The following is a 27,897-nucleotide window of genomic DNA, read 5'->3' on the forward strand; positions in this document are numbered from 1 at the left end:
GCTCCTGCTGCAGGCCTTTCACTGATGCTGTCCCTGTGTGGCAGGAAGCTGTTGTAGCTCCTGGACTTTCCCATGGTCATTCTCCTTACATGAAGATTTTTCACCCACCCAGAAGCATCAATCAGGGAAAGTCAGAGCAGGCTACAGCAGGAGCATCTCATCAGGCCCTTGGCCTTCTTGGCCACCTCTCTGTCTCTCCTTCTCCTGCAGCTTCCCAACCAGGAGAGCAAAGCAGCCAAGCTGACCCAAGAAGAGGACCCAAGAGCTGTCAGAACATGATCCATCCTACTGCCCCAGGGTAAAATGTTGGTGTCTGAGGGCACAAAAGTGAGCAGCTCCCAACAAACAGCAATAAACCCAACCTGGCTCTCCCCAGCCCCTGAATGTGGCAGTGGCAAACCAGTCTGAGCTGTGAGGGAAGGAAACTCATGCTCCAGCTTAGAAGCTGCTCCTGATGTTTACACATCACTTCAGTTTAAGAGCTGCTGTTGATGGGAACATGATGAAAGCTGCTGAGCATGAAGGGAGTGAGAGCAGAAGCCAAGAGGAGCAGCACTGCCAGAACTCCACCAGAAAGCAGACTCCCAGAGTCAGTTGGTTTGGAGGTTTCCAATCCCATCAGCTGCTCAAACCTCAAGGCTGGACAAGGTTGCCCAAAGGTATTTCAGATGGAAGCACAACCCAGGGCAAGGTCCTGCAAAACCCACCTCTAGGGGAAGCCTTCCTGCTAGCTGCAGAGCCCTTCCTTTCCCCCTGCTCTGGTCCTAAGGTGGTTTGGGAAGCAGCAGTGGCTCCAGTGAGGAAGTGAGAAGGAAGCAAACCTCCTCTAAAGCCCCCAGCTCTGCAGAACTGCACTTGAGAGGAAACTGGGGACAGAGACTGCCTGGGAGAGCTGGGGGGGTCTGATCCTCCCAAGATCCATGCTCTGTCCACTGCTGGCAAGGTAGCTCAGCCCTCCTGAGAGCCCCCAGCAAGAGGCCAGAGTGCAGCCAAGCCAACAGCCCCTCCCCCTCTGCATTCCTCTCCAAAGGCAAGGTTTGGCTTTTTCTTGGGCAAGAAACACCTGAGAGAAGATGCAGAGAGCTTGATAGCATCTCAGCTGCCTTAGCCACACTGTCTGCCCCTCTGGGCACAGGCTGGGAGCCAGCACCTGCCTCACCTGTCCCTGCCAAAGCCACAGCACTTAACTGCTACCCAAAGGCACTGCCAGCTCCTCCTGCCTGCACAAATGCTGCCCAGGGGGTTGTGCTCTTCAATCAGGAGCTGGCTGGGCCAAGGGATCTGCCTGAGAGAGCTTCTCTGAGCTACAGCACCAGGGCCAGGCCTGCTGCAGCCTCCTCTCTCTCACCACTGACTCCTAAAGCCTCCAAGGTGGTTCTCTTCTTCCTCTCTTCTATAACTGGGAGCAGCAGACTGTGCTGCTGCTGCTGCTCTGCTGCCACCTTCCTGAACGGGATCAGGGCTGGGCCCCAGGCTCTGCAATATCTTCACTGATGATCTGCAGGAGGGGATGGAGTCCATCAGCAGGAAATGTGCTGATGACAGCAAGCTGGGGGCAGGAGTGGAGCTGTTAGAGGGTAGAGAGGCTCTGCAGAGGGACCTGGACAGGCTGGGCAGATGGGCAGAGGCCAAGGGCAGGAGATTGAACACATCCAAGTGCCAGGGGCTGCACATTGGCCACAGCAACCCCAGGCAGTGCTACAGGCTGGGGGCAGAGTGGCTGAGAGCAGCCAGGCAGAGAGGGACCTGGGGGTGCTGGTTGATAGCAGCTGAACATGAGCCAGCAGTGTGCCCAAGGGGCCAAGAGGGCCAAGGGCATCCTGGCCTGCATCAGAAACAGTGTGGCCAGCAGGAGCAGGGAAGTCCTTGTGCCCTGTGCTCAGCACTGCTGAGGCCACACCTGGAGTCCTGTGTCCAGTTCTGGGCTCCTCAGGTTAGGAAAGATGTTGAGATGCTGGAAGGTGTCCAGAGAAGGGCAAGAAAGCTGGGGAGGGGTCTGGAGCACAGCCCTGTGAGGAGAGGCTGAGGGAGCTGGGGTTGCTTAGCCAGGAGAAGAGGAGGCTCAGGGGAGACCTTCTTGCTCTCTCCAACTCCCTGCAGGGAGGTTGTAGCCAGGTGGGGGTTGGTCTCTTCTCCCAGGCAGCCAGCACCAGAACAAGAGGCCACAGTCTCAAGCTGTGCCAGGGGAGGTTTAGGCTGGAGGTTAGGAAGAAATTCTTCCCAGCAAGAGAGATTGGCCATTGGGATGTGCTGCCCAGGGATGTGGTGGAGTCCCCATCCCTGGAGGTGTTCAGGAAGAGCCTGGCTGAGGCTCTTGGTGCCATGGTTGAGTTGCACAGATGGTGCTGGGTTGGACTGGATGATCTCTGAGGTCTCTTCCATCCTGCTCTATCCTATTCTCTTCTCAAATGGCAGCCAAAGCCTGCTCAGGCAGACCCCACTCCTGCCTGCCTGCAGCACCACAGCAGCACTCTGCCAGAGTGCACTTGCACAGGAGGCTTGAGAGCAGCTGCTGTGTTATACCCCATGGAATCAGAGTGGGTGCTGGCTACAGCAGCATCAGAGAGCAAAAGGCTGGAATAGATCTCTCTCATACACTGACAGCATCATTACACTGCCACTGGAGGGGGATCTACTGAGCTGGCAGCTGAAAGAGAGCTAAAAGAGGCTGTGGTGCCTGGCAGGAGTCAAAGACAAGCTGGGAGAAGCCAGCCTAGCACTGAAGGCAGACCCTGGAGCTGGGGAGGAGCCAGCAATGGGCACTGGCAGCCCAGAAGGCCAAGGGCAGCCTTGGGCTGCCCTTGGCCTTCTGGGCTGCCAGTGCCCATTGCCAGAGATGGCTGCAGAGGGACTGCCCCCAAAGGCCTGCAGGGACAGGGATCCTCTTGCAGCCACCCAGGGTGGTGTTGGGTCCTCAGTGCCAGCCCTGGCAAACAGGAGCTGGCCAAGGGAAACCCAGGGGGGGTTCTGGAGAGTTGGTGGTGCTCAGAGCTTAGCAGCACAGCAAACCTTCCCCAGGTCTCTGCTGGGGGAGTTGAGTGTGCTGCTGGTGTGATGAGGGGTGATGGGATGGGACAGAATGGCCTCAAACTGTGCCAGGGGAGGCTTAGGTTGGAGATTTGGGGAAATTCCTTTGCTGCAGGAGGGGTCAGGGGCTGGCAGAGGCACTGCCCAGGGAGGTGCTGGAGTCCCCATGCCTGGAAACCTGTGGCCATGGCCCTTGGGGCTGTGGTTTGGTGGCCATGGTGATAAGTTGGGCTGGATGATCTCAGAGAGCTTCTCCAAGCCAAACAGTTCCATGGCTGGCTGAAGCCTCAGCAGAGCAATGTGTGGGACCCCCTCAGGCACCCACAGAAGTTCAGAAGGAGCTGAGCTGCAGCCCTTCACAGGGCTCCTCTTGCAGCCACCCAGGGTGGTGTTGGGTCCTCAGTGCCAGCCCTGGCAAACAGGAGCTGGCCAAGGGAAACCCAGGGTGGGCTCTGGAGCTCTCCAGAGGGAGCTGAGCAGAGCAAAGAGGCAGGAGGCAGAGGTCCCTGGAAGGGCTGGGAGCTCCCTGGGCAGCTCTGCAGAGAAGCTCAGAGCTTAGGGGAGAGGCAGAGCTGTCCATGCAGAGCTGGTGAGAGCAGCAGGTCTGTGCCTGTCCCCTCTGCCAGCCAAAGCCTTGGCTCATGGCAGTCAATAACTGTGCTCCAACCTGCATTCAACCAGTTGTGATGTGTGGGGGCTGAGAGGAGAGGAGCTGAGTGGCACAGCCATGCCCAGGCCTCCTGAAGCAGCAGCTGGGCAGACATGGCACTGCAGCTGCCTGTTGGTCTGCTGAGCTGAGCTGCAGTCACTGGAGTCCAAAGCTGAGCCCTGGGCCTGTGGCAGCTGCCAGAGCACAGAGAGTGAAAAGGCTTTGTGCTTCCTGTAGCTCTCTCAGGCTGGTTGGTGCTCAGGGGGCTGCAGCACTTCTGCTGCAAGGACAGGCTGGGGGAGGGGTTCAGCCTGCAGAGGAGAAGGCTCCAGGCAGACCTCAGAGCAGCCTCCAGAACCTGAAGGAGCTCCAAGCAGGCTGCAGAGGGACTGCTCCCAAAGGCCTGCAGGGCCAGGCCCAGGGGCAAGGGTTTGGAATGAGAGCAGAGCAGATTGAGATTGGAGGGGAGAACAAGCTCTGCCCCAGGAGGCTGCTGGAACACTGCAGCAGGCTGCCCAGGGAGGTGGTGGAGGCTCCAGCCCTGGAGATATTCAAGGTGAGGCTGGACAGGGCTCTGGGCAGCCTGATCCAGTGCAGAATGTCCCTGCTGAGTGCAGGGGGTTGGACTGGATGAGCTTGGGAGCTCCCTTCCAGCCCAAACCATTCCTGCCCCTAGGAACTCTGCCTTTGGATGCATTCAGTCCTCCAGGTTCAGGATGCACTGAAGTGGATCCTCAGAGCTCATTCTCAGCTGGGAGAGAAGCCCAAGCTAAGGTCCTTGCCAAACAATGCAGAGCAATGCTTGCCTGGGCAGCTGCCAGAGGCAGCTCTGAGCCCTCCTGTGGCTGCTCAGCAAGCACTGAGACTAACTAAGTATTCTGTCCTAAACCCAGGAACAGCAACACCACCAAGTTCAGGAGGTCCTGAGAGGAATTCCTCTCCCTGTGGAAAACAGGAGAGGGCCAAGAAAGGAATCCTCCTCTGCAGGGGAAGGGAGGAAGGAAGGAAATGTGGATTACATCCACCCCTGGGCAAGGAATCCTACAAAGCAGGAAGGAAATGCTCAGCACTGTGCAGAAGCTGGGGCAGAAAGCCCTAGGAAATCATGGCTGGAAGGAATGCTGCTGCTGCCTCCTCCTCCTCCTCCCCACACTGGGAGGCTTTGCACAGCCACTGTGATGGGCAGAGGAGCAGAGCCCATGGCTCACTCTCTCCTTTGCAGCTCCCCTTTTCAGTTCCCTGCAAAGCAGCAGAGGTGTCCAGCTCTGTCCTGGCAGGGACTCACAGCAGGGCTTGGGGTGGAAGGGACAGAACCACAGAACAACCAAGGCTGGAAGAGACCTCAAAGATCATCAAGTCCAAGCTGGCACCACAGACCTCATGACTAAACCATGGCACCAAGTGCCACATCCAATCTCCTCTTGAACACCTCCAGGGATAGGGACTCCACCACCTCCCTGGGCAGCACATCCCCATGGCCAATCTCTCTTGCTGGGAAGAACTTTCTCCTCACCTCCAGCCAAAACCTCACCTGGCACAGCTTGAGACTGTGTCCTCTTGTTCTGGTGCTGGGTGCCTGGCAGAAGAGACCAACCCCCACCTGGCTACAACCTCCCTGCAGGGAGCTGGAGAGAGCAAGAAGGTCTCCCCTGAGCCTCCTCTTCTCCAGGCTAAGCAACCCCAGCTCCCTCAGCCTCTCCTCACAGGGCTGTGCTCCAGACCCCTCCCCAGCTTTGTTGCCCTTCTCTGGACACCTTCAAGTCTCTCAATGTCCTTCTTGAACTGAGGGGCCCAGAACTGGACACAGGACTCCAGGTGTGGCCTCAGCAGTGCTGAGCACAGGGCACAAGGACTTCCCTGCTCCTGCTGGCCACACTCTTTCTGATGCAGGCCAGGATGCCCTTGGCCTTCTTGGCCCCCTGGGCACACTGCTGGCTCATGTTCAGTTGCTGTCAACCAGCACCCCCAGGTCCCTCTCTGCCTGGCCGCTCTCAGCCACTCTGCCCCCAGTCTGTAGCTCTGCCTGGGGTTGTTGTGGCCAAAGTGCAGCCCCTGGCACTTGGACTTGTTGAATGCCATCCTGTTGGCCTCTGCCCATCTGCCCAGCCTGTCCAGGTCCCTCTGCAGAGCCCTTTAGCCCTCTAACAGCTCAACTCCTGCCCCCAGCTTGCTGTCATCTGCACATTTACTGCTGATGGACTCAATGCCCTCATCCAGATCATCAATGAAGATACTGAACAGGCTGGAGCCCAGCACTGATCCCTGGGGCACACCACTGGTGCCTGGCTGCCAGCTGGCTGTGGCACCATTCACCACCACTCTCTGGGCTCAGCCTCCAGCCAATTCCTAGCCCAAAGCTCAAAGCTCATCCAGACCTCAAAGCTCATCCAGTGCCAACCCCCTGCCATGGGCAGGGAGCCCTCCCACCAGTTCAGCTTGCTCAAGGCTTCATCCAGCCTGGCCTGAAACACCTCCAGGCAGGAGGCAGCCACAGCCTCCCTGGGCAGCCTGTGCCAGAGTCTCCCCAGCCTCACCAACAATTTCTTCCTCTTCTCCACTCTCAGTCTGCCCTCCTCAGGCTTCATTTCCTCCTGCTTAGCAGCAGCACCTTGATCCCAGGGGCAGGGGAGGTGCAGAGGTGTCACAGACAGCTCCAAACCTCCTAAACCACTGCAGATGTCCCAGCACATGACCCTGGATTCCTTCCCCCAGGGCAGGAGCAATTCCCTTTACTACAGCAGGGAGGTGGAAGGAGCCAGAGTGAGCTGAGCCAGCCACAGCAGAGCTGCTGCAGGAGCTGCTCTCACACCAGGAGAGGCTGAAGCAACCTCTGGGCATTGTGTTTCAAGATGACAACAACAGAAAGCCCAAACTAAAGGTTGCAAAATGGAGAGAGACTGAGGGTCAAGAGAGCTGCTGAGGTCAAGGCCATGAGGAACAGTAACCAAATCACCCCACAGCTGGAAACATCCAGGGAATAACCTAACAAGTGGCCAGCAGGGCCAGGGCCATCCTGGGGTGGATCAGGAAGCCTCCAGCAGGGCTAGGGGGGTTCTCCTCCCCCTCTGCTCTGCCTCAGTGAGACCACAGCTGCAATCCTGTGCACAGTCTGGGGCTCTCCAGGTCAGGAGAGACAGAGACCTGCTGGAGAGAGCCCACTGGAAAGCTGGGAGGATGGCTGGGGGCACTGAACATCCCTGCTGTGACAAAGGCTGAGAGCCCTGGGGCTGCTCAGTCTGGAGAGGAGAAGGCTGAGAGGGATCTGATCAATGGCTATCAGTGGCTGAGGGCTGGGGGTCAGGAGGAAGGGCCCAGGAGGAAGGGGCCAGGCTCTGCTTGGTGGTGCCCAGGGATAGCACAGGGAACCCAAGGGCCAAGCTGGAACCCAGGAGGCTCCACCTCAACATGAGGAGAAACTTCTTTGGTGTGAGGCTGCTGGAGGCCTGGAGCAGACTGCCCAGAGAGGTTGTGGAGTCTCCTCTGGAGACTTTCCAGCCCCCCTGATGTGCTCTGTGTGCCCTGCTCTGTGTGAGCCTCCTCTGGCAGGGGGCTTGTGCTGGATGACCTCTGGAGGTCCCCTCCAGCCCCTGGCATGCTGTGATTCTGGGAGCAGATTGCTGCTATGCCAAGGGAGTGGTGGAGTCCCCAGCCCTGGAGGTGCTCAGCAACCCTGTGGCACCTGGGGCCATGGTTTGGTGGCCATGGGGGAGCTGGGCTGGTGCTGGCCTGGGTGATCCCAGAGGGCTCTTCCAGCCCAAACAGCTCTGATTCTCTGGCACACAGCACAAGCACTCAGACAGCTGCAGCAGAGTCAGCCTTGCCTGGCATCACACAACAGCAAAGCATCCAGGGGGGTCCAGCTCAGGCTCCCTGCTCTGGGCCCTGGGGCAGCCAGGCACACTGTGAGCACAGACTGAAGGAGTTGGGGCTGTTCAGTCTGGAGAAGAGAAGGCTCCCAGGTGACCTCATTGTGGCCTTGCAGGATCTGAAGGGGGCTCCAGGAAGGCTGGGGAGGGACTGCTCAGGATCTCAGGCAGTGATAGGACTAGGGGGAATGGAATGAAGCTGGAGGTGGGGAGATTGAGGCTGGAGGGGAGGAGGAAGTTCTTCCCCATGAGAGTGGTGAAGCCCTGGAATGGGTTGTGCAGGGAGGTGGTTGGGGCTCTGTCCCTGGAGGTGTTTAAGGCCAGGCTGGATGAGGCTCTGGCCAGGCTGATCTAGTGTGGGGTGTCCCTGCCCATGGCAGGGGGGCTGGAACTGGCTGATCCTTGTGGTCCCTTCCAGCCCTGACTGATACTATGACACTACCATGATCCTTGCAGGGGAGCAGTGCCCAGAGCAGCCTCAGCACAGCTTACCCAGCAGTGCCCTCTAAGGAGGCTGCAGCCCAGAGCACACAGGAGGCACAGCACAACACCCCCCAGGGAGGCTCTGCAGGCATTCCTCAGACAGCACAGAGCTCTGGCTCCACCTCAAGAGCTGCTGCACACCCACTGCTGACTGCTCCTGCAGCACCTCAGCAGCAGCCAGGCTGAACAGAAAAGAGGGAAACCTCAGAGCTGTGCCTCTTTGAGAGAGGGGAGGACACAGAGCCAGCCAGGGTGCAGGACAGCCCAGCCAGGGCTCAGCACAGCCCAGCCAGGGCCCAGCACAGCCCAGCCAGGGCCCAGCACAGCCCAGCCAGGGCCCAGCACAGCCCAGCCAGGGCCCAGCACAGCCCAGCCAGGGCCCAGCACAGCCCAGCCAGGGCGCAGGACAGCCCAGCCAGGGCCCAGCACAGCCCAGCCAGGGCCCAGCACAGCCCAGCCAGGGCCCAGGACAGCCCAGCCAGGGCCCAGCACAGCCCAGCCAGCACAGCTTTCTAAGCTAACAGAGCTCTCCACAACCTCCTCCATCTGCAGGGAACTCTTGGGGAGCTTTCCAGCAGAGGATGGAGTTCAGTCAGTGACTACAGAATAAGGGAGGACCATGAGTCAGGTCCACAAAGCAAAATGCAGCCCTCATAAATGCACTCCAAAGGGCCCTGCAGCACCAGAGGATATTGGTTAGCTGAAGGCAGACTGCATCTGGGAGTGGCCACAGAGGCTGCAGAGGTGAAGCCACCAAGTGCAGGCTGGCTGCTAACCTGCTGGAGAGCAGCACAGGGCAAAGGGCCCTGGGGGTGGTGGCAGACAGAGGGATGCCCAGGGGCCAGCAGTGTGCCCTTGTGGGTGGGTTAGAAGGGCTGTGGTGAGCAGGCCAAGGGAGGTTCTCCTGCCCCTCTCCTCTGCCCTGCTGAGGCCACAGCTGGAATCTTGTGTCCAGTTCTGGGGCCCTCAGCTCAAGAAGGACCTCAGGGAGCTGCTTGAGAGAGTCCAGGCCAGAGGCACAGAGCTGCTGCAGGCAGTGGAACATCTCCTGTGAGCACAGCCTGAGGCAGCTGGGGCTTGGGGCTGGGAGCAGAGCAGCCTGAGGGCTGCCCTCAGTGCTGGGGATAAAGCTGTGCAGGGCTGGAGCCAGGCTCTGCTCAGGGCTGGCCAAGCACAGCACAAGGGGCACTGGGGGCAGCTGGAGCAGAGCAGCTGCCAGGGGAACAGGAGGGGAAACTTTGTCCCTGTGAGGCTGCTGGAGCCTGGAGCAGGCTGCCCAGAGAGGCTGTGGAGTCTGCTCTGGAGACATTCAGAGCCTGCCTGGCTGTGTGCCTGGGTGAGCTGCCCTGGCAGGGGGCTGGGAGTGGATGATCTCTGGAGGTCCCTTCCAGCCCCTGGCACTCCCTGCAGCAGCACTTGCTGCTTTGGTTTATTGTGGGCTCCCTGTCACCTGCCCACAGAAACTGAGAGACTCCCTGCAGATGTTTGTCCTCCCTTCAGCAACAAACCCCACAGAGGGGAGAGGACACTGAGCCTCAACAGGCCACTGAACAACCTCCTCAGCAGGCAGCCAGAACAGGGCTGCTCCACTCTGAGACCTGCCCTCAGCAGCCAGGACACAGCTGCCCCATGGGGGATGGGGATGGGGACAGCAACCTCCCACAGAGGCACAGATTGGGCTGGGTTGGAAGGGAGCCTCAAAGGTCACCTTGACCAACCCCCTGCAGGCAGCAGGGACAGCTCCTGCTGGATCAGGCTGCTCAGGGCCACAGCCAGGCTGAGCCTGAATGTCTCCAGGGACAGGCTCTCCACCACCCCCCTGGGCAGCCTGTGCCAGGCTCTCCCCAGCCTCCCTGTGCAGAACTTCCTCCTGATGTCCAACCTACCTCTGCCCTGCTCCACTTTCAAACCATTGCCTCTCCTCCTATCCCCACAGCCCCTTCTGAGCAGTCCCTCCCCAGACTGCCTCTAGGAGCCCTTCAGATGGTAAAATGCAGCTCTGAGGTCTCCCTGGAGCCTTCTCTTCTCCAGGCTGAGCAGCCCCAGCTCTCCCAGCCTCTCCCCACAGCAGAGGTTCTCCAGCCTCTGATCATCCTCATGGCCTTGCTCTGGACCCCCCAGCAGGTCTCTCATGATGAGGACCCTGCACCAATGCACCCCACCCCCTTGTGCCCCAAAGAGCCAAGCTGCAGCCCCAGCTGAAAGAGAGCAGCAAAGCAATCCAAGCTGGAAAGGATCCTTGGCTAGGCTCAGAGAGCAGCCAGGGGCAAGGATTCCTTAGGCTGCACTGCCCCCAGCCTGCCACAGGCTGAACAGGCTCAGGTCCAGCGAGGAGGCAAACTCACCCCTGAGGCAGGCTGCTGCTGAGGGCTGGCTGCTGCTGAAGAGGTCTGCTGCTGCTCAGGGATGGCTGCTGCTGCTCAGGGATGTCTGTCTGCTGCTCAGGGATGGCTGGCTGCTGCTCAGGGATGGCTGGCTGCTGCCACCACAGCTGCAAGGAAGCAAAGAGGGCAGTTACCACACAGAGCCTTTGGAGCACTTCCAACACCTCAGCTCTGCTGATCCCACCTCAGGCACCTCCACCAGGCCTCCCTTGGGACCAGAGGATCTCCTCACCCAGGCTCACATGCCAACACTTTTCCTGCTTCACTGCAGTGTGAGGTGGCCAAGAGTCACAAGAGCCAAGCAAGAGCACCACAGCAATGCCAGAGAGCAGAGCAGCAGCCTGCTGACCCAGACACATCCCCTCTGGCACACACCCCAGCAGCCCTCCCCTCCCCTCCCAGCCACCTGAATCCCCCAGAGGCCACCTCTGCTTCCAGAACCAACCCCACAGTGCTGCTTTCAGCTCACAAAGAGCTGCCCTGGGCAGCCTGCAGCAGCAGCTGCTGACCCTGCAAAGCAGAACTGCACTGCCCTGCTCAAAACCCTGCCCCTCAGGGGGTCACAGGGCCCAGGGCTGTTGCACATCCTTGTCAGTGATGAGAACAGAGGGATGGAGGCACCCCCAGCAAGGCTGACAGCACCACCAAGATGTGTAACAGGCTGGAGGGAAGGATCCACCCAGAGGGTCCTGGGCAGGCTGCAGAGCTGGGCCCAAGGCAACCTCCTGGAGTTCAACAAGGCCAAGGGCAAGGTCCTGCAGCTGGGGCAGGGCAATCCCAGGCACAGATCCAGGCTGGGTGAGGAGTGGCTGAGAGCAGCCTGCAGGAGAAGGCCTTGGGGGTGTCAGCTGGTGACAACCTGCCCAGGAGCCAGCAGTGGTCCCTGGCAGCCCAGAGGCAGCTGAGTGCTGAGCTGCAGCCAGAGCAGGGAGAGCAGCAGCACAGGGAGGGGATTCTGCCCCTCTGCTCTGCTCTGCTCAGCCCCCACCTGCAGCACTGCCTCCAGCTCTGGGGCCCCCAGCACAAGAAGGACCTGGAGCTGCTGGAGAGGCTCCAGAGGAGGCCACAGAGATGAGCAGAGGGCTGCAGAACCTCCCCTGTGGGGCCAGGCTGGGAGAGTTGGGGCTGTGCAGCCTGGAGAAGAGAAGGCTCCAGGCAGACCTCAGAGCAGCCTTCCAGGAGCTGAAGGGCTCCAGGAGAGCTGGGGAGGGACTCTGGCCAAGGGCTGGGAGTGCCAGGATGAGGAACAATGGCTTTGAGCTGGGAGAGGGGAGAGTGAGAGTGGAGAGGAGGAAGAAATTGTTGAGAGTGAGGCTGGGGAGACTCTGGCACAGGCTGCCCAGGGAGGCTGAGGCTGCCTCCTGCCTGGAGGTGTTCAGGGCCAGGCTGGATGAGGCCTTGAGCAGCCTGTGCTGGTGTGCTGCCCATGGCAGGGGTTGGCACTGGATGATCTTTGAGGTCCCTTCCAACCCAACCATTCTGTGATCCCTGCAGAAGCCAAACCTGCTTCCTTTAGCCCTAGCAGCCCCCAGGGGTCCCTGCCCCAGTCCTGCAGGCAGTTGCTCAACCTCTCCACGTGGAGGAGGCTCTCACAGAGAGCAGCTCCCAGGCAGCACCAGGTCCCTCCTGTGCTCTCTCAGTTCCAGGCACTCCTCACAGCACTGCTGTGCTGCAGCCAACTTCCCTCCTGAGACAGAAGCTCATTCCTTGAGCAGGTCCAGGCAGGGTTGGACATGAAAGAGCTCAGCAGTGGACAGGCAGTGCTGGAGGCTCTGAGGAAGAGACCTTTCTGCTATGAGCAGAGAGCCCAACCAAGGCCACACCACCTCTGTGACAACCACAGCTGCCCACAAAGTGTGGAGCAGAGAGCAGCACAGGAGGCAAGGTGTGGGAAAGGGAGAGCAAAACCTCTGGGATGAGTACCTGAGCTGCACAGCTCCAAGCAGCTCCTGCAGAGGCACAGCCAGCCACAGAATGAGAGCAAACAGCTTTGTGTGCACCAGCACAGGGAAGCCTGCACTGCCTCCTGCCCCTCTCTTCTGCCCTGGCCAGGCCACATCTGCAGTCCTGGCTCCAGCTCTGGGCTCCCCAGGTCAAGAGAGACAGGGAACTGCTGGAGAGGGTCCAGGGGAGGCTGGGAAGATGCTGAGGGGCCTGAAGCAGCTCTGGGAGGAGGAAAGGCCTCATCCAGCCTGGCCTGGGACACCCCCAGGCAGGAGGCAGCCACAGCCTCCCTGGGCAGCCTGTGCCAGAGTCTCCCCAGCCTCACACTGAAGAACTTCTTCCTCAGCTCCACTCTAACCCTGCTCTGCCTCAGCTCCAAACCATTCCCCCTGGGCCTGGCTCCAGACCCCCTCAGGAGAAGTCTCTCTGCAGCCTTCCTGCAGGATCCCTTCAGCTCCTGGCAGCAGCTCTGAGGTGCCCCTGGAGCCTTCTCCTCTGCAGGCTGCACAGCCCCAGCTCCCTCAGCCTGTGCTCACAGCAGAGCTGCTCCAGCCCTGGCAGCATCCTTGTGGCCTCACTCCAGCAGCTCTGTGACCTTCTGCTGCTGGGGACAGCAGAGCTGGAGGCAGGGCTGGAGGTGAGGTCTGAGCAGAGCCCAGGGGCAGAATCCCCTCTGCTGCCCTGCTGCCCACCCTGCTCTGGCTGCAGCCAGCACACAGCTGCCCCTGGGCTGCTCCCCTGTGCCCTGCAGGGAGGATTCTTCTCTCAGAATCAGTAGCCCAGGGATGTCTTTTCCTCCACAAAGCTCTTGTGGGTGCTGCCAGTTGCCTCATCCCTCAGACAGGTCTGGCTCTGCTGGGAGCCAACACCAAGCACCATGCCCAGGGGCCCAGCCCCAGCAATGGGAAAGCTGAGAAGCAGCTGTGAGTGGTGTGAGCAGGGGGAGCTTGTTGAGCTCTCTCTGCAGAACAGAAGCAGCCTCTGCCCCACACCAGCCAGCAGGAGGGCAGCCCAGCTGGGGAAGGACATCCCACCCCTGAGCTCAAACTGCTGGGCAGGGCTCTCACCTTCCAGGCCCCTTGGTCACTGGGCCACACTAACCTCTGAGCAGACTCCCTGCAGAAACCAGACTGCTGTCCTCTGGGAAAGCAGCTCCCCAGACTTCCCTGCTGATAGGAATCTAGCTGGAGTTTCTCCTCAGCCCTCCCACCCCACACAGTCCTCTTTCATTCCTGCCCACAAGCTGCTTCCAGGCTTTTATCACTGCCATCTACCACAGCTCCTCCTCCAGCTCCCTGCAGCACTGCAGTCAGGAGCTGGAGCTGTGCAGCACCACCCTTGTGCTCAGCACCACCCTTGTGCTCAGCACCACCCTTGTGCTCAGCACCACCCTTGTGCTCAGCACCACCCTTGTGCTCAGCACCACCCTTGTGCTCAGCACCTGGTGGAGCTCCTCAGTGCAGGTCTGTTCCTCCCATCCTGCTCAGGCCCTCTCTGGCCTCCCTCCCTCCTCTGCACAAGCTTACAACAGGAGGCTCTCACAGCACAGAATGCTTGGGCTGGAAGGGAGCTCCAGAGCTCACCCAGTCCAACCCCCTGCACCCAGCAGGGACATTCTGCACTGGATCAGGCTGCCCAGAGCCCTCTCCAGCCTCACCTTGAAGGATTCCTTTCTTGGCCCTCTCCTGTTTTCCACAGGGAGAGGAATTCCTCTCAGGACCTCCTGAACTTGGTGGTGTTGCTGTTCCTGGGTTTAGGACAGAATACTTAGTTAGTCTCAGTGCTTGCTGAGCAGCCACAGGAGGGCTCAGAGCTGCCTCTGGCAGCTGCCCAGGCAAGCATTGCTCTGCATTGTTTGGCAAGGACCTTAGCTTGGACTTCTCTCCCAGCTGAGAATGAGCTCTGAGGATCTACTCAGTGCTTCCTGAACCTGGAGGACTGAATGCATCCAAAGGCAGAGTTCCTAGGGGCAGGAATGGTTTGGGCTGGAAGGGAGCTCCCAAGCTCATCCAGTCCAACCCCCTGAGGCAGCAGGGACATCCTCCACCTGAGCAGGCTGCCCTCACCTTGAATATCTGCAGGGCTGGAGCCTCAGCCACCTCCCTGGGCAACCTGCTGCAGAGTTCCAGCAGCCTCCTGGGGCAGAACTTGTTCCTCACCTCCAATCTCAATCTGCTCTGCTCTCATTTCAAACCCTTGCCCCTGGGCCTGGCCCTGCAGGCCTTTGGGAGCAGTCCCTCTGCAGCCTGCTTGGAGCTCCTTCAGGTTCTGGAGGCTGCTCTGAGGTCTGCCTGGAGCCTTCTCCTCTGCAGGCTGAACCCCTCCCCCAGCCTGTCCTTGCAGCAGAAGTGCTGCAGCCCCCTGAGCACCAACCAGCCTGAGAGAGCTACAGGAAGCACAAAGCCTTTTCACTCTCTGTGCTCTGGCAGCTGCCACAGGCCCAGGGCTCAGCTTTGGACTCCAGTGACTGCAGCTTGGCTCAGCAGACCAACAGGCAGCTGCAGTGCCATGTCTGCCCAGCTGCTGCTTCAGGAGGCCTGGGCATGGCTGTGCCACTCAGCTCCTCTCCTCTCAGCCCCCACACATCACAACTGGTTGAATGCAAGTTGGAGCACAGTTATTGACTGCCATGAGCCAAGGCTTTGGCTGGCAGAGGGGACAGGCACAGACCTGCTGCTCTCACCAGCTCTGCATGGACAGCTCTGCCTCTCCCCTAAGCTCTGAGCTTCCCTGAAGAGCTGCCCAGGGAGCTCCCAGCCCTTCCAGGGACCTCTGCCTCCTGCTCTTTCCTCTGCTCAGCTCCCTCTGGAGAGCTCCAGAACCCCCCCTGGGTTTCCCTTGGCCAGCTCCTGCTTGCCAGGGCTGGCACTGAGGACCCAACACCACCCTGGGTGGCTGCAAGAGGAGCCCTGTGAAGGGCTGCAGCTCAGCTCCTTCTGAACTTCTGTGGGTGCCTGAGGGGGTCCCACACATTGCTCTGCTGAGGCTTCAGCCAGCCATGGAACTGTTTGGCTTGGAGAAGCTCTCTGAGATCATCCAGCCCAACTTATCACCATGGCCACCAAACCACAGCCCCAAGGGCCATGGCCACAGGTTTCCAGGCATGGGGACTCCAGCACCTCCCTGGGCAGCCTCTGCCAGCCCCTGACCACTCCTGCAGCAAAGGAATTTCCCCAAATCTCCAACCTAAGCCTCCCCTGGCACAGTTTGAGGCCATTCTGTCCCATCCCATCACCCCTCATCACACCAGCAGCACACTCAACTCCCCCAGCAGAGACCTGGGGAAGGTTTGCTGAGCTGCTAAGCTCTGAGCACCACTAAAAGCATGCAGACAAGCAGCATCAGCCCTAACAGACACCAGGGCTGCCTTGAAATCTCCAAACAGGTCTCCTGAGGGATCTGTTGGAATAGAATAGAATGAACCAGGTTGGAAAAGACCTGAGAGATCATCCAGTCCAACCTTTCACCCAGCACCATCTGAGCCATGGCACCAAGGGCCTCTTCCAGGCTCTTCCTGGACACCTCCAGGGATGGGGACTCCACCACCTCCCTGGGCAGCACATCCCCAGGGCCAATCTCTCTTGCTGGGAGGAACTTTCTCCTCACCTCCAGCCTAAACCTCCCCTGGCACAGCTTGAGACTGTGTCCTCTTGTTCTGGTGCTGGCTGCCTGGGAGAAGAGACCAACCCCCACCTGGCTCCAACCTCCCTGCAGGGAGTTGCAGAGAGCAAGAAGGTCTCCCCTGAGCCTCCTCTTCCCCAGGCTAAGCAACCCCAGCTCCCTCAGCCTCTCCTCACAGGGCTGTGCTCCAGACCCCTCCCCAGCTTTCTTGCCCTTCTCTGGACACCTTCAAGTCTCTCAATGTCCTTCTTGACCTGAGGAGCCCAGAGCTGGACACAGGACTCAAGGTGTGGCCTCAGCAGTGCTGAGCACAGGGCACAAGGACTTCCCTGCTCCTGCTGGCCACACTCTTCCTGATGCAGGCCAGGATGCCCTTGGCCTTCTTGGCCCCCTGGGCACACTGCTGGCTCATGTTCAGGCAGCTGTCCACCAGCACCCCCAGGTCCCTCTCTGCCTGGCTGCTCTCAGCCACTCTGCCCCCAGCCTGTAGCACTGCCTGGGGTTGCTGTGGCCAAAGTGCAGCCCCTGGCACTTGGATGTGTTCAATCTCCTGCCCTTGGCCTCTGCCCATCTGTCCAGCCTGTCCAGGTCCCTCTGCAGAGCCTCTCTACCCTCTAACAGCTCCACTCCTGCCCCCAGCTTGCTGTCATCAGCACATTTCCTGATGATGGAACCCAAGGACCACACTGCCTTGCTCTGCCTTCCCCCTGCATGTGGCATCCCCCTGGCAGCAGAGGCTCATCTGAAGGCTTAAGCCTGCTCAAACCTACCTCAGTTTAGCACTACAGCAAAGCAAACTGCAGCTCCCCCTGCAGCCAAGCAGCCCAAGAGGAGCAGAGCCAGGAGGTGACTCACTGAGGGTGTCACTGATGTCCCCCCCAGGCCAGCCCAGCAGCAGCCTGCCCCAGCTCCCAGGTTGCAGCTGATCTTCCCAGCTGTCCCAGCTCCAGCTTGAGGGCTGGGAGTCGTGGCCAAGCCTTTAACCTCTGCTGGGAACTGTTCCTGTCAGCAGCACTCCCCCTGCTAGGAAATGCTATCATGCTTAGGAGAATTTGGGCAGCTTTGCCTTGCAGTTCCTGGCCCCCAGGATGCCTTTGCTGGAAAGCCTGACAGCAGCCAGCCCCCAGGGCACTTTCCCAGAGGCCAGGGCTGCACAGAGCAGCGGAGTCACTCCTTCCCCCTCCTCTCCTGGATGTGTCTGCAAGCACTGAGCTCGCCCAGCCCCTCACACAGACTGTTTGCCAGGCCCACAGCATTTCTGTGGCCTTCTCTGAACCCTGCAGGATTTTCATCCCTCACTGGAGAGCTGCTGCAGCTGGAGATCATGTTCCCAAACACAGATTCCCTCCTACCACCACCACGTGCACACAGCAGTCACAGAGTGGTTTGGGTTGGAAGGCAGCTCCAAAGGTCATCCCCAGCCCCCTGCAGGCAGCAGGGACATTCTCCACTGGATCAGGTTGCACAGAGCCTTATTGAGCCTGACCTTCAATATCTGCAGGGATGGAGCCTCAGCCACCTCCCTGGGCAGCCTGCTGCAGAGTTCCAGCAGCCTCCTGGGGCAGAACTTGTTCCTCACCTCCAATCTCAATCTGCTCTGCTCTCATTTCAAACCCTTGCCCCTGGGGCTGTCCCTGCAGGCCTTTGGGAGCAGCCTCTCTGCAGCCTGCTTGGAGCCCCTGCAGGGACTGGAAGGCTGCTCTGAGGTCCCCCTGGAGCCTTCTCTGCTGCAGGCTGAACACCCCCAGCTCCCTCATCCTCTGCCCATAGCAGAGGTTCTCCAGACCCCTGATCAAATCCATGGCCTTCCTCTGGGCTTGCTCCACCAGGGCCATGTCCTGGTTCCATGATCCCTCAGCTGGGTGAACCCAAAAACAAAGAACCCAGAAGAACCCAAAACAAAACAGCAATCAGGGACACAGAGAATGGGTTGGGCTGGAAGGGACCTCGAAGCTCATCCAGTCCCAACCCCCAGCCATGGGCAGGGACACCTCCCACCAGCCCAGCTTGCTCAAGGCCTCATCCAGCCTGGCCCTGAACACCTCCAGGCAGGAGGCAGCCACAGCCTCCCTGGGCAACCTGTGCCAGAGTCTCCCCAGCCTCACTCTCAACAATTTCTTCCTCCTCTCCACTCTCAGTCTCCCCTCTCCCAGCTCAAAGCCATTGTTCCTCAGCCTGGCACTCCCAGCCTTCATCCAAAGTCTCTCCCAGCCTCAATCAATTCAACTCAGGGTTGAATCTCAGGTGCCAGCACTGCTGCCACTCTATCCTACAGCCTCTCTCTGCCACCTGTCATAGAGTCAACAAGGTTGGAAAAGACCTCAGAGATCATCCAGTCCAAGCTGGCACCCAGCACCTCCTGACTACTAAACCATGGCTCCAAGTGCCACATCCAATCCCCTCCTGAACACCTCCAGGGATGGGGACTCCACCACCTCCCTGGGCAGCACATTCCAATGGCAAACAACTCCCTCTGGGAAGAACTTTCTCCTCACCTCCAGCCTAAACCTCTCCTGGCACAGCCTGAGACTGTGTCCTCTTGTTCTGGTGCTGGCTGCCTGGGAGAAGAGACCAACCCCCACCTGGCTACAACCTCCCTGCAGGGAGTAGGAGAGAGCAAGAAGGTCTCCCCTGAGCCTCCTCTTCTCCAGGCTAAGCAACCCCAGCTCCCTCAGCCTCTCCTCACAGGGCTGTGCTCCAGACCCCTCCCCAGCTTTCTTGCCCTTCTCTGGACACCTTCAAGTCTCTCAATGTCCTTCTTGAACTGAGGAGCCCAGAACTGGACACAGGACTCCAGGTGTGGCCTCAGCAGTGCTGAGCACAGGGCACAAGGACTTCCCTGCTCCTGCTGGCCACACTGCTCCTGCTGCAGGCCTTTCACTGATGCTGTCCCTGTGTGGCAGGAAGCTGTTGTAGCTCCTGGACTTCCCCATGGTCATTCTCCTTACATGAAGATTTTTCACCCACCCAGAAGCATCAATCAAGGAAAGTCAGAGCAGGCTACAGCAGGAGCATCTCATCCCTGATCATCTCACAGCTCACCAGGGAGCTTTAGCAGCAAGGGTTATAAAACCTTCATAGGTCTGCAGTGAACAAAGAAGGGGGTGGGGGAAGGATGTGGGGGGAAGGAGCTGAATCACTTCTGTCTCCCAGTTCATGATCAAGTTGCAGGGTTTGTTCCTAAGGCCACTCTTGAATCCTGCCTTGCTGCTTTACTCCACCACCACCTCTGCTCCCCTGAGCAGCCAGGTGGCACCAGAGCCACACTCCAGAGGATTTACAGTGTGTGACATTCACTCCATCAGCAGCTGCCTCTGCAGAGCCTCTCCAGAAGGAGCACCCAGGGGGGGAATCTCTTTTGCAAGCATCTCTGTTCCCTTCTCAGCTGCAGGCTCTCCCCACACAAGGCAGGGAGCCACTTGCCAAGCTTTGCCTGCTCATCTTCCCCTCCTGCTCCCCACACCAGGCTCACAAACTTGCCCTCTCTTCCTAAACCACATGAAACCTCTCCACACACAGGGACTCTCTTCCAGCCCCACTTTCTTCCCCATCTCCCAAAGCATCTCAAGGGGGTGGCAGGGAGCTCAGCTCTTGGCTTCTGATGAAGCTTGGGGCCATGGTGTAGTGCTGACCCTTCAACCCCGGGTCAGGTTGGACTGGATGACCTCTGAGGTCTCTTCCAGCTGCATGTGTTCTGTGATCCTGTGCCACCACACTCCTGACTCTGCCTGGCACAGCCCTGCCACTCCTTGGCACAGCCCTGACACTGTCTGGCACAGTCCTGACACCACCTGGCCCAGCCCTGACACCGCCTGGCACACTCCTGCCACCGCCTGGCACAACCCTGCGACTGCCTGGCACAACCCTGCCACCAGCTTTCGGTCTCCATCGACAGCGTCTCATTAACCAGCTCCAGGTGCCTGTAACCACCCAGCTCCGAGCCGGGGCCGTGCCAGGGCTGTCAGGACGCCGTTATTCAGGAGGAGGAACCGGCGCTCGCTGCCCTTCCCTTCCCATTTCCCTTCCCTTCCCATTTCCCTTCCCTTCCCATTTCCCTTCCCTTCCCATTTCCCTTCCCATTTCCCTTCCCATTTCCCTTCCCATTTCCCTTCCCTTCCCATTTCCCTTCCCATTTCCCTTCCCTTCCCTTCCCATTTCCCTTCCCTTCCCATTTCCCTTCCCTTTCCCTTCCCTTCCCATTTCCCTTCCCTTCCCATTTCCCTTCCCATTTCCCTTCTCTTCCCTTTTCCCTTCCCTTTCCCTTCCCTTCCCATTTCCCTTCTCTTCCCTTCCCATTTCCCTTCCCTTCCCTTCCCATTTCCCTTCCCTTCCCTTCCCATTTCCCTTCTCTTCCCTTCCCATTTCCCTTCTCTTCCCTTCCCATTTCCCTTCTCTTCCCTTCCCTTCCCATTTCCCTTCCCTTCCCTTCCCATTTCCCTTCCCTTCTCTTCCCATTTCCCTTCCCTTCCCATTTCCCTTCCCTTCTCTTCCCTTCCCTTCCTTTCCCATTTCCCTTCCCATTTCCCTTCCCATTTCCCTTCTCTTCCCTTCCCTTCCCATTTCCCTTCTCTTCCCTTCCCTTCCCATTTCCCTTCTCTTCCCTTCCCTTCCTTTCCCATTTCCCTTCCCATTTCCCTTCCCTTCCCCACAGGCAGATTTGTCGCCACCCCCTCAGCCGGTGACCCGGGCAGCTCCCGCCAGGCCGTTACGGCCGGCCGGCTCCGGCGCCGGGCCAGGGCCAGCCCTGCCGCGCTGCGGGGGGACCCTGGGGCACCCCGGCGGGAGCCGGCCCGGCGCCGGCGGCTGCTGGTACCTCGGGAGGGCTACCGCACCCCCCCCCCGGGCAGGCGGCTCCGCGGAGAGGCCGAAAGGCTTCGTGGCTTTATTTCGGCTGCAAAGAGCTACACCCGGAGCGGAGCGGCGCCGCCACCCTCTGCCCACCCGCCCGCCGCTCCGCTCGGGCTTCCCAGCCGCACGGCTCCCCCGCGCGGGGCCGAGCTGCGCCTGCGCCTGCGCCCTGCTGCTGCGCGGCGCCGGGCCGGGCCGAGCCGAGCCGAGCCGAGCCGAGCCGAGCCGAGCCCAGCCCAGCCGAGCCCAGCCGAGCCCAGCCGAGCCGAGCCGAGCCCAGCCCAGCCCAGCCCAGCCCAGCCCAGCCCAGCCCAGCCCAGCCGAGCCCAGCCGAGCCGAGCCCAGCCCAGCCCAGCCCGCCCCGCACTGCCCGGCGCCGCGCCGGCTCCAGCCACTCACCTGGCACCGACCCGGAAGCGGCGGGGGGCGCCCCGCGGTCCGTCGGTCAAAGCCTTCCCCCCGGCGCCCGTCCCTCCTCCCAACGGCCGCCGGAACCTCCCGCGCGCAGCCCCGCGCGCGCATCGGACGCCGCCCCGCGGGCACCGCCGCACGGCGCCTGCAGGGGGCGGTGTCGCCCGCGCCGCTCCAGCGAGGGGCGGGGCCAGGGGCTGCCGGGCTGGCTGCTCCCGGCGTGGCGGCTCCCGGGCTGGCTGCTCCCCCGGCGTGGCGGTCCCGCGGTGGCTGCTCCCGGCGTGGCGGTCCCGGGGTGGCTGCTCCCGGCGTGGCGGCTCCCGGGGCGGCGGCTCCCGAGCTGGCGGCTCCCGGGCTGGCGGCTCCCGGGCTGGCTGCTGCCGGCGTGGCGGCTCCCGGGCTGGCTGCTCCCGGGCTGGCGGCTCCCGGGGTGGCGGCTCCCGGCGTGGCTGCTCCCGGGCTGGCTGCTCCCGTGCTGCGGATAGCGTGCAGGGCTGGTCGGTACGGGACCAGCTCCTTAACGGAGGACAACCCCGACCCGCGCTCCGGTTGCGCCTCTCCTGCCGCCAGCTGCACTGGCAGCGGCTGGCAGGTACCCTCGCTGCCAGAGGCCGAGCGAGCCAGCGGCCCCCGTTCCCGCTTGATAAATGGCCGCTGACCTCGCCTGCCCCCGGGGTGATGCCGGTGCCCTGGCAGCCGTGGACTGTACCCCCGGGGTGATGCCGGTGCCCTGGCAGCCGTGGGCTGTACCCCCGGGGTGATGCCGGTGCTCTGGCAGCCGTGGGTTGTACCCCCGGGGTGATGCCGGTGCCCTGGCAGCCGTGGGCTGTACCCCCGGGGTGATGCCGGTGCCCTGGCAGCCGCGGGTTGTAGCCCCGGGGTGATGCCGGTGCCTGGCAGCCGTGGGTTGTACCCCCGGAGTGATGCCGGTGCTCTGGCAGCCGTGGGCTGTACCCCCCCGGGGTGATGCCGGTGCCTGGCAGCCGTGGGCCGTACCCCCGGGGTGATGCCGGTGCCCTGGCAGCCGTGGGCTGTACCCCCGGGGGGATGCCGGTGCCCTGCCAGCCGTGGGCCGTACCCCCGTGTGGTTAAGAGGTTATTAGATTTATGAATATGAAATATGAATTATGAAAAATATACTTTTATTAATTATCAAACTATTAATAACCGATGAATCACCAACTTATATACATGTTCTAGTGCACGTTCGTGAAATAGATTCCACAACTGGCTTAGTGTTATGATTATAACGTAATTGAACTATCTATAAACCCTTTCTGTATTTATATGCCGAAGGGTGCAGTTCCGCCGCCTGGCCACTAGATGGAGACTCGGCGGGACGCGGGCGGCTTCTGGCTATACACAGCACTATTACAATCTTCCTATGCGTCAGCGCCCACTCTGCTAGACGCGGAGACTTTGAACTGAGTGCTAGTGGGTGCAAAGCACGTGAACGATATTCAATCCCCTTCAGACAACAGGGATCGGTCCTGGTCGGGGTCGGCCCGTGGGGTCGGCCCTCTAAAGTCGGCTCGCACGGCAGGGCGGGACGACGGTGGCCGGTAGGTGGGCTCGAACGACGGAAGCAGGCGAAGCTACGGGGGTCGGCCCGACCACGGTGGTTCTCGGGGCTGATGCAAACAGCCTCGGGGAGAGAATGCAGCTGCGTTATGTGGCGGATTCTCGTTTAATGAGGTTAAAGGAGCAACAGGACTCTCAGAGTGGTCCCGGGTTCGGTGCAGTATAAGCACGACCAATGCTTTGGTTTTCCCTGGGATCCACAGGGCTCAGAGCGGCACTCGGCGGCTCCTATCCCGCTACGGCGGGGCTAGGCATACGTGGACTCGGTATTGATCAAGTCCCTTCTCCCCCGCAACTGGGCAGATCTTACCCGCGGGGGTTGGTCCAGTCCTCCGGTGGCACGATGGGCTCTCCCGGTCGGCACGACTGCTTGTAGCAATGCTGAGCTCCTCAGGCTCAGCGAAGGTCCTCCCTCTGGGCTTCTTCAACGATGCAGAGGTTTCCAGTATGCGTGCATGTATAACAGAAGCTAACAACAATAAGCTCAATGGCAAAGGCTGCAGCTCGAGAGTTACTCTCTCGAGCAAGCACAAAGTAAATGAGGGGGGCAACGTGTTCACCAACTGGGGTGACACTTATAGATTCCTCGAGGCTGGGCTTGACCAATGGGCACTCTCATAAACAACTGGCTTCAGCTTATAGAAAGCGTGAAGCGAGAATATGCCCATACTTGGTGTAAGCACAAGCGCTGCATGCGCTGGGTGCTTGCAAGCCTGGCTAATGCCTTGGCTTTTGTCTTCCTCCTGGAGGAGGGGGAACTTGCCCACATGCTGGGACAAGATTCAGTATCAGTGCCTTCACCACACCCCGGGGTGATGCCGGTGCCTGGCAGCCGTGGGCTGTAGCCCCGGGGTGATGCCGGTGCCCTGGCAGCCGTGGGCTGTACCCCCGGGGTGATGCCGGTGCCCTGGCAGCCGTGGGCTGTACCCCCGGGGTGATGCCGGTGCCTGGCAGCCGTGGGCTGTACCCCCGGGGTGATGCCTGTGCCCTGGCAGCCGTGGGCTGTACCCCCCCGGGGTGATGCCCGTGCCTGGCAGCCGTGGGCTGTACCCCCGGGGTGATGCCTGTGCCCTGGCAGCCGTGGGCTGTACCCCCGGGGTGATGCCGGTGCCTGGCAGCCGTGGTCTGTCCCCTCGGGGTGATGCCGGTGCCCTGGCAGCCGTGTGTTGTACCCCCGGGGTGATGCCGGTGCCTGGCAGCCGTGGGCTGTACCCCCGGGGTGATGCCGGTGCCTGGCAGCCGTGGGCTGTACCCCCGGGGTGATGCCGGTGCCTGCCAGCCGTGGGCTGTACCCCCGGGGGGATGCCGGTGCCTGGCAGCCGTAGGCTGTAGCCCCGGGGTGATGCCGGTGCCCTGGCAGCCGTGGGCTGTACCCCCGGGGTGATGCCGGTGCCTGGCAGCCGTGGGCTGTACCCTCGGGGTGATGCCGGTGCCCTGGCAGCCGTGGGCTGTACCCCCGGGGGGATGCCGGTGCCCTGGCAGCCGTGGGCTGTACCCCCGGGGTGATGCCGGTGCCCTGGCAGCCGTGGGCTGTACCCCCGGGGTGATGCCGGTGCCTGGCAGCCGTGGGCTGTACCCCCGGGGGGATGCCGGTGCCTGGCAGCCGTGGGCTGTACCCCCGGGGTGATGCCGGTGCCTGGCAGCCGTGGGCTGTACCCCCGGAGGGCAGAGCCGCGGCCGGTGGGGCAGGCGGGGGGCGGACGGTGCTGGCTTCACTTCCTCCCGGCCGCTCCCCGCCCCGGCGCCGCCCGCCCCTGCCCGCCCCGCCGCAGGTGAGGCGAGGCCGTGCCCGGAGCGGGGCGCCGCGGGCAGGGCCATGGCGTACCGGGAGCTGGTCAGGCGCTGGCATGAGGGGGTGCTGGCGGCCGACGCCGAGCGCTGGGACGCGGCGCTGGACACCTTCGCCGGCATCCCGGAGCCGCCGTCCAGGATCTGCTTCGACATCGGCTGCGTGGAGCTGCTGGCCGGCAGGCCGCGGCAGGCCCTGCGGGTGAGCCGGGGAGCCGCGCTGGCATGCGCATGGGACCGGCACGGACACGGGCATGGGCACGGACACGGGCATGGGCATGGGCACGGGCACGGACACGGACACGGGCATGGGCACGGAGATGGGCACGGGCACGGGCATGGGCACGGGCACGGACACGGACACGGGCATGGGCACGGAGATGGGCATGGGCACGGGCATGGGCACGGAGATGGGCATGGGCACGGGGACCGGCACGGGCACGGGCATGGGCACGGAGATGGGCATGGGCACGGGCATGGGCATGGAGATGGGCATGGGCACGGAGATGGGCATGGGCACGGGCATGGGCATGGAGATGGGCATGGGCACGGGCATGGGCATGGAGATGGGCATGGGCACGGAGATGGGCATGGGCACGGACACGCGCATGGGCAGGGGCGTGGGCAAGGACACGGGCATGGGCATGGGCACAGACATGGGCATGGGCACGGGCATGGGCATGGACACGGGCATGGGCACGAACACGGGCATGGGCACAGATAATGGCAGGGGCATGGGCATAGACATGGGCATGGACACGGGCATGGGCAAGGACACGGGCATGGGCATGGGCACAGACATGGGCAGGGGCACAGATAATGGCAGGGGCATGGGCACAGACATGGGCAGGGGCATTGGCACAGATACGGGCAGGGGCCTGGGCACAGACATGGGCATGGGCACGGACACGGGCATGGGCACAGACACGGGCAGGGGCACAGACACGGGCAGGGGCACAGACACGGACACGGGCACAGATACGGGCAGGGGCATGGGCATGGACACAGGCACGGACACGGCCTGACGGGGCACGAGGGGCAGCCTGCAGGGGCTGTTCCTGGGAGCAGTGCTGCCCCTCGCCCGTGTCAGGAGCAGGGGCGGTGGGGGTGAGGCAGCCTCAGCAAGTCTGCAGCGGACACCGAGCTGAGCGGTGCGGGAGGGAAGGGATCCATCCAGAGGGTCCTGGGGGGCCTGAGGGGAGGGCCCGTGTGATGCTCAGCAAGGCCAGGTGCAAGGTCCTGCACCTAGGTCACAGCAGTTGCAAACACAAATCCAGGCTGGGGAGCAGCCCTGGGGGTGCAGAGCTGGGCAGGAGCCAGCACCCAGCACTGCCAGCCCAGCCCCAGCCTGGCCTGGGCTGAGCCCCAGCAGTGTGGGCAGCAGGGGCAGGGAGGGGATTCTGCCCCTCTGCTGTGCTCTGCTCAGACCTCCCTGCAGTGCTGGGGCAGCTCTGGAGCCCTCAGCACAGCACAGCCAGGGACCTGTTGGAGCAGGGCAGAGGAGGCTACAGCAGTGCTGGCAGGGCTGGAAGCCCTCTGCTGTGAGGCCAGGCTGAGAGAGTTGGGGTTGTGCAGCCTGGAGGAGAGAAGACTCCAGGGAGACCTTCTGGTGGCCTTTTGGTGCATGCAAGGGGCCATGGGGAGAGAGAAAGGTAATGGCTTGAGGTTTAGATTAGCTATTAGGAAGAAATTCTTCACTGTGAGAGTGGTGAGACACAGAGCCAGGCTGCTCAGAGGGGTGGTGGATGTCCCATCCCTGCAAACTCTCAAGGCCAGGCTGGATGGGGCCTTGATCACCTTCCAGTGAAGGTGTCCCTGCCTACAGCAGCAGGCTGGAACTGGATGACCTTTAATGGTCCCTTACAACCCAAACCACCCTCTCATCCTGTGAGTTGCCCCTTTGGGCTCACCAGGCAGTGATGCTGGAGCTCAGTGTCCTGCTTGTACAGCCAATGGCATCAGTCTGAGCTGGCTGGGACAAGGAGCCCTGCAGCTGCCTCTGTCCCTGCAGGGCCTGAAGCTGCCAAACAGAAACCACTGTGCTGGAAACCCACTGCCCTTTGGAAGGGGAGGCTGGCAGGGGCATAGAACAGGTTGAAAAAGACCTTTAGATCATCAAGTCCAGCTGTTAAGAGCAGCTTCCTGTGCTGGTGCAGGCAGGGAAGCACCCTGAGGCACAGGCTGTTTGTCAGAGCACCACAGATGTCTGCAGTCTGTCTGTCTGCCCAGTGAGGAGATGCTTATAAACCATTTCTTAAGCAGCACAAACTGCTCAGGCTGTGCTGCAAGCACTGGGGCAGAGCCCCAGGCAAGGCTTTAAGGCTCTAACAGAGCACAGCTGGATGGTGCTCAGGAGAGGCTTTCAGCCCTGGTGGGTGGGCAGTGACTGGGAAGAAGCTCAGCTGGGTGTTTACTTTCCCTCCTGTGCAGCCAGCCCAGCCCAGCCCAGCAGGCTGCTGGAGCAAGGTGTGCTCTCAGGGCCAGGGCAGGAGCCCGGAGTTGCAGGCACTCCCTGTCCTTCGGTGCAGGCACTCCCTGTCCTTCGGTGCTGTCCCTGCCCAGGCGGTTTCAGGGAAGTCTGAGCTTTCAGGTTTGAGTCACTATCTCCATCCCACCTCTGCCCTGATGAGGGGGGGAGCACAGCTCCTGGCTTTCTCGGGCAGTGAGGCAGTTTTCCTAGCACACAGAATCAATCAGCCAGGTTGGAAGAGACCTCAGAGATCATCAAGTGCAACCTATCACCCAGCCCTGACTGATCAGCTCAACCATGGCACCAAGGGCCTCATCCAGGCTCTTCTTAAACACCTCCAGGGATGGGGACCCCACCACCTCCCTGGGCAGCACATCCCAATGGCCAATCTCTGGGAAGGACTTTTCAAGGATCAAGCCTAAACCTCCCCTGGCACAGCTTGAGACTGTGTCCTCTTGTTCTGGTGCTGGCTGCCTGGGAGAAGAGACCAACCCCCACCTGGCTACAACCTCCCTGCAGGGAGTTGGAGAGAGCAAGAAGGTCTCCCCTGAGCCTCCTCTTCTCCAGGCTAAGCAACCCCAGCTCCCTCAGCCTCTCCTCACAGGGCTGTGCTCCAGACCCCTCCCCAGCTTTCTTGCCCTTCTCTGGACACCTTCCAGCAGCTCAACCTCTTTCCTAACCTGAGGAGCCCAGAACTGGACACAGGACTCCAGGTGTGGCCTGAGCAGTGCTGAACACAGGGCAGGATGACTTCCCTGCTCCTGCTGGCCATGCAGTGTGGCTTTGAGGCTGTCAACCACAAGCTGCTGCCAGCTTTGCTAACTC

At 61.2% G+C, this 27,897-nt stretch overlaps 3 protein-coding genes across 3 annotated transcripts in view; 1 reads left to right on the forward strand and 2 right to left on the reverse strand.

Moving 5' to 3' along the window:
- The window catches only part of EXD3 (exonuclease 3'-5' domain containing 3), a 454,860-nt gene extending 433,587 nt beyond the window's left edge, over nucleotides 1–21,273 (reverse strand). Inside the window, exons 1-3 of the mRNA XM_068164114.1 lie at nucleotides 21,222–21,273; nucleotides 14,011–14,100; nucleotides 10,371–10,516 (exon numbers count right to left, since the gene is read on the reverse strand). The gene's annotated coding sequence lies outside the window, so the exon portion shown is untranslated. The remainder of the gene's footprint in view (nucleotides 1–10,370; nucleotides 10,517–14,010; nucleotides 14,101–21,221) is intronic.
- LOC137454202 (uncharacterized) lies at nucleotides 21,218–24,858 on the reverse strand. Its single transcript, XM_068164169.1, has 4 exons — nucleotides 23,616–24,858; nucleotides 23,125–23,283; nucleotides 22,609–22,664; nucleotides 21,218–22,291 (listed from the first exon to the last, which is right to left on the reverse strand). The coding sequence occupies exons 1-4, from the start codon at nucleotides 24,856–24,858 to the stop codon at nucleotides 21,218–21,220; spliced, it is 2,532 nt and encodes an 843-aa protein (XP_068020270.1).
- On the forward strand, nucleotides 24,857–25,627 carry LOC137454203 (putative per-hexamer repeat protein 5). The gene has a single exon (XM_068164170.1). It carries the CDS (start codon nucleotides 24,857–24,859, stop codon nucleotides 25,625–25,627), a length of 771 nt encoding a protein of 256 aa, XP_068020271.1.
- Nucleotides 25,628–27,897: the final 2,270 nt, after the last annotated feature.

Source organism: Melanerpes formicivorus, unplaced genomic scaffold, assembly GCF_026170545.1.
Source record: "Melanerpes formicivorus ecotype bairdi unplaced genomic scaffold, bMelFor1.0.p_v2 SCAF_77, whole genome shotgun sequence".
Classification (NCBI taxonomy): Eukaryota; Metazoa; Chordata; class Aves; order Piciformes; family Picidae; genus Melanerpes; species Melanerpes formicivorus.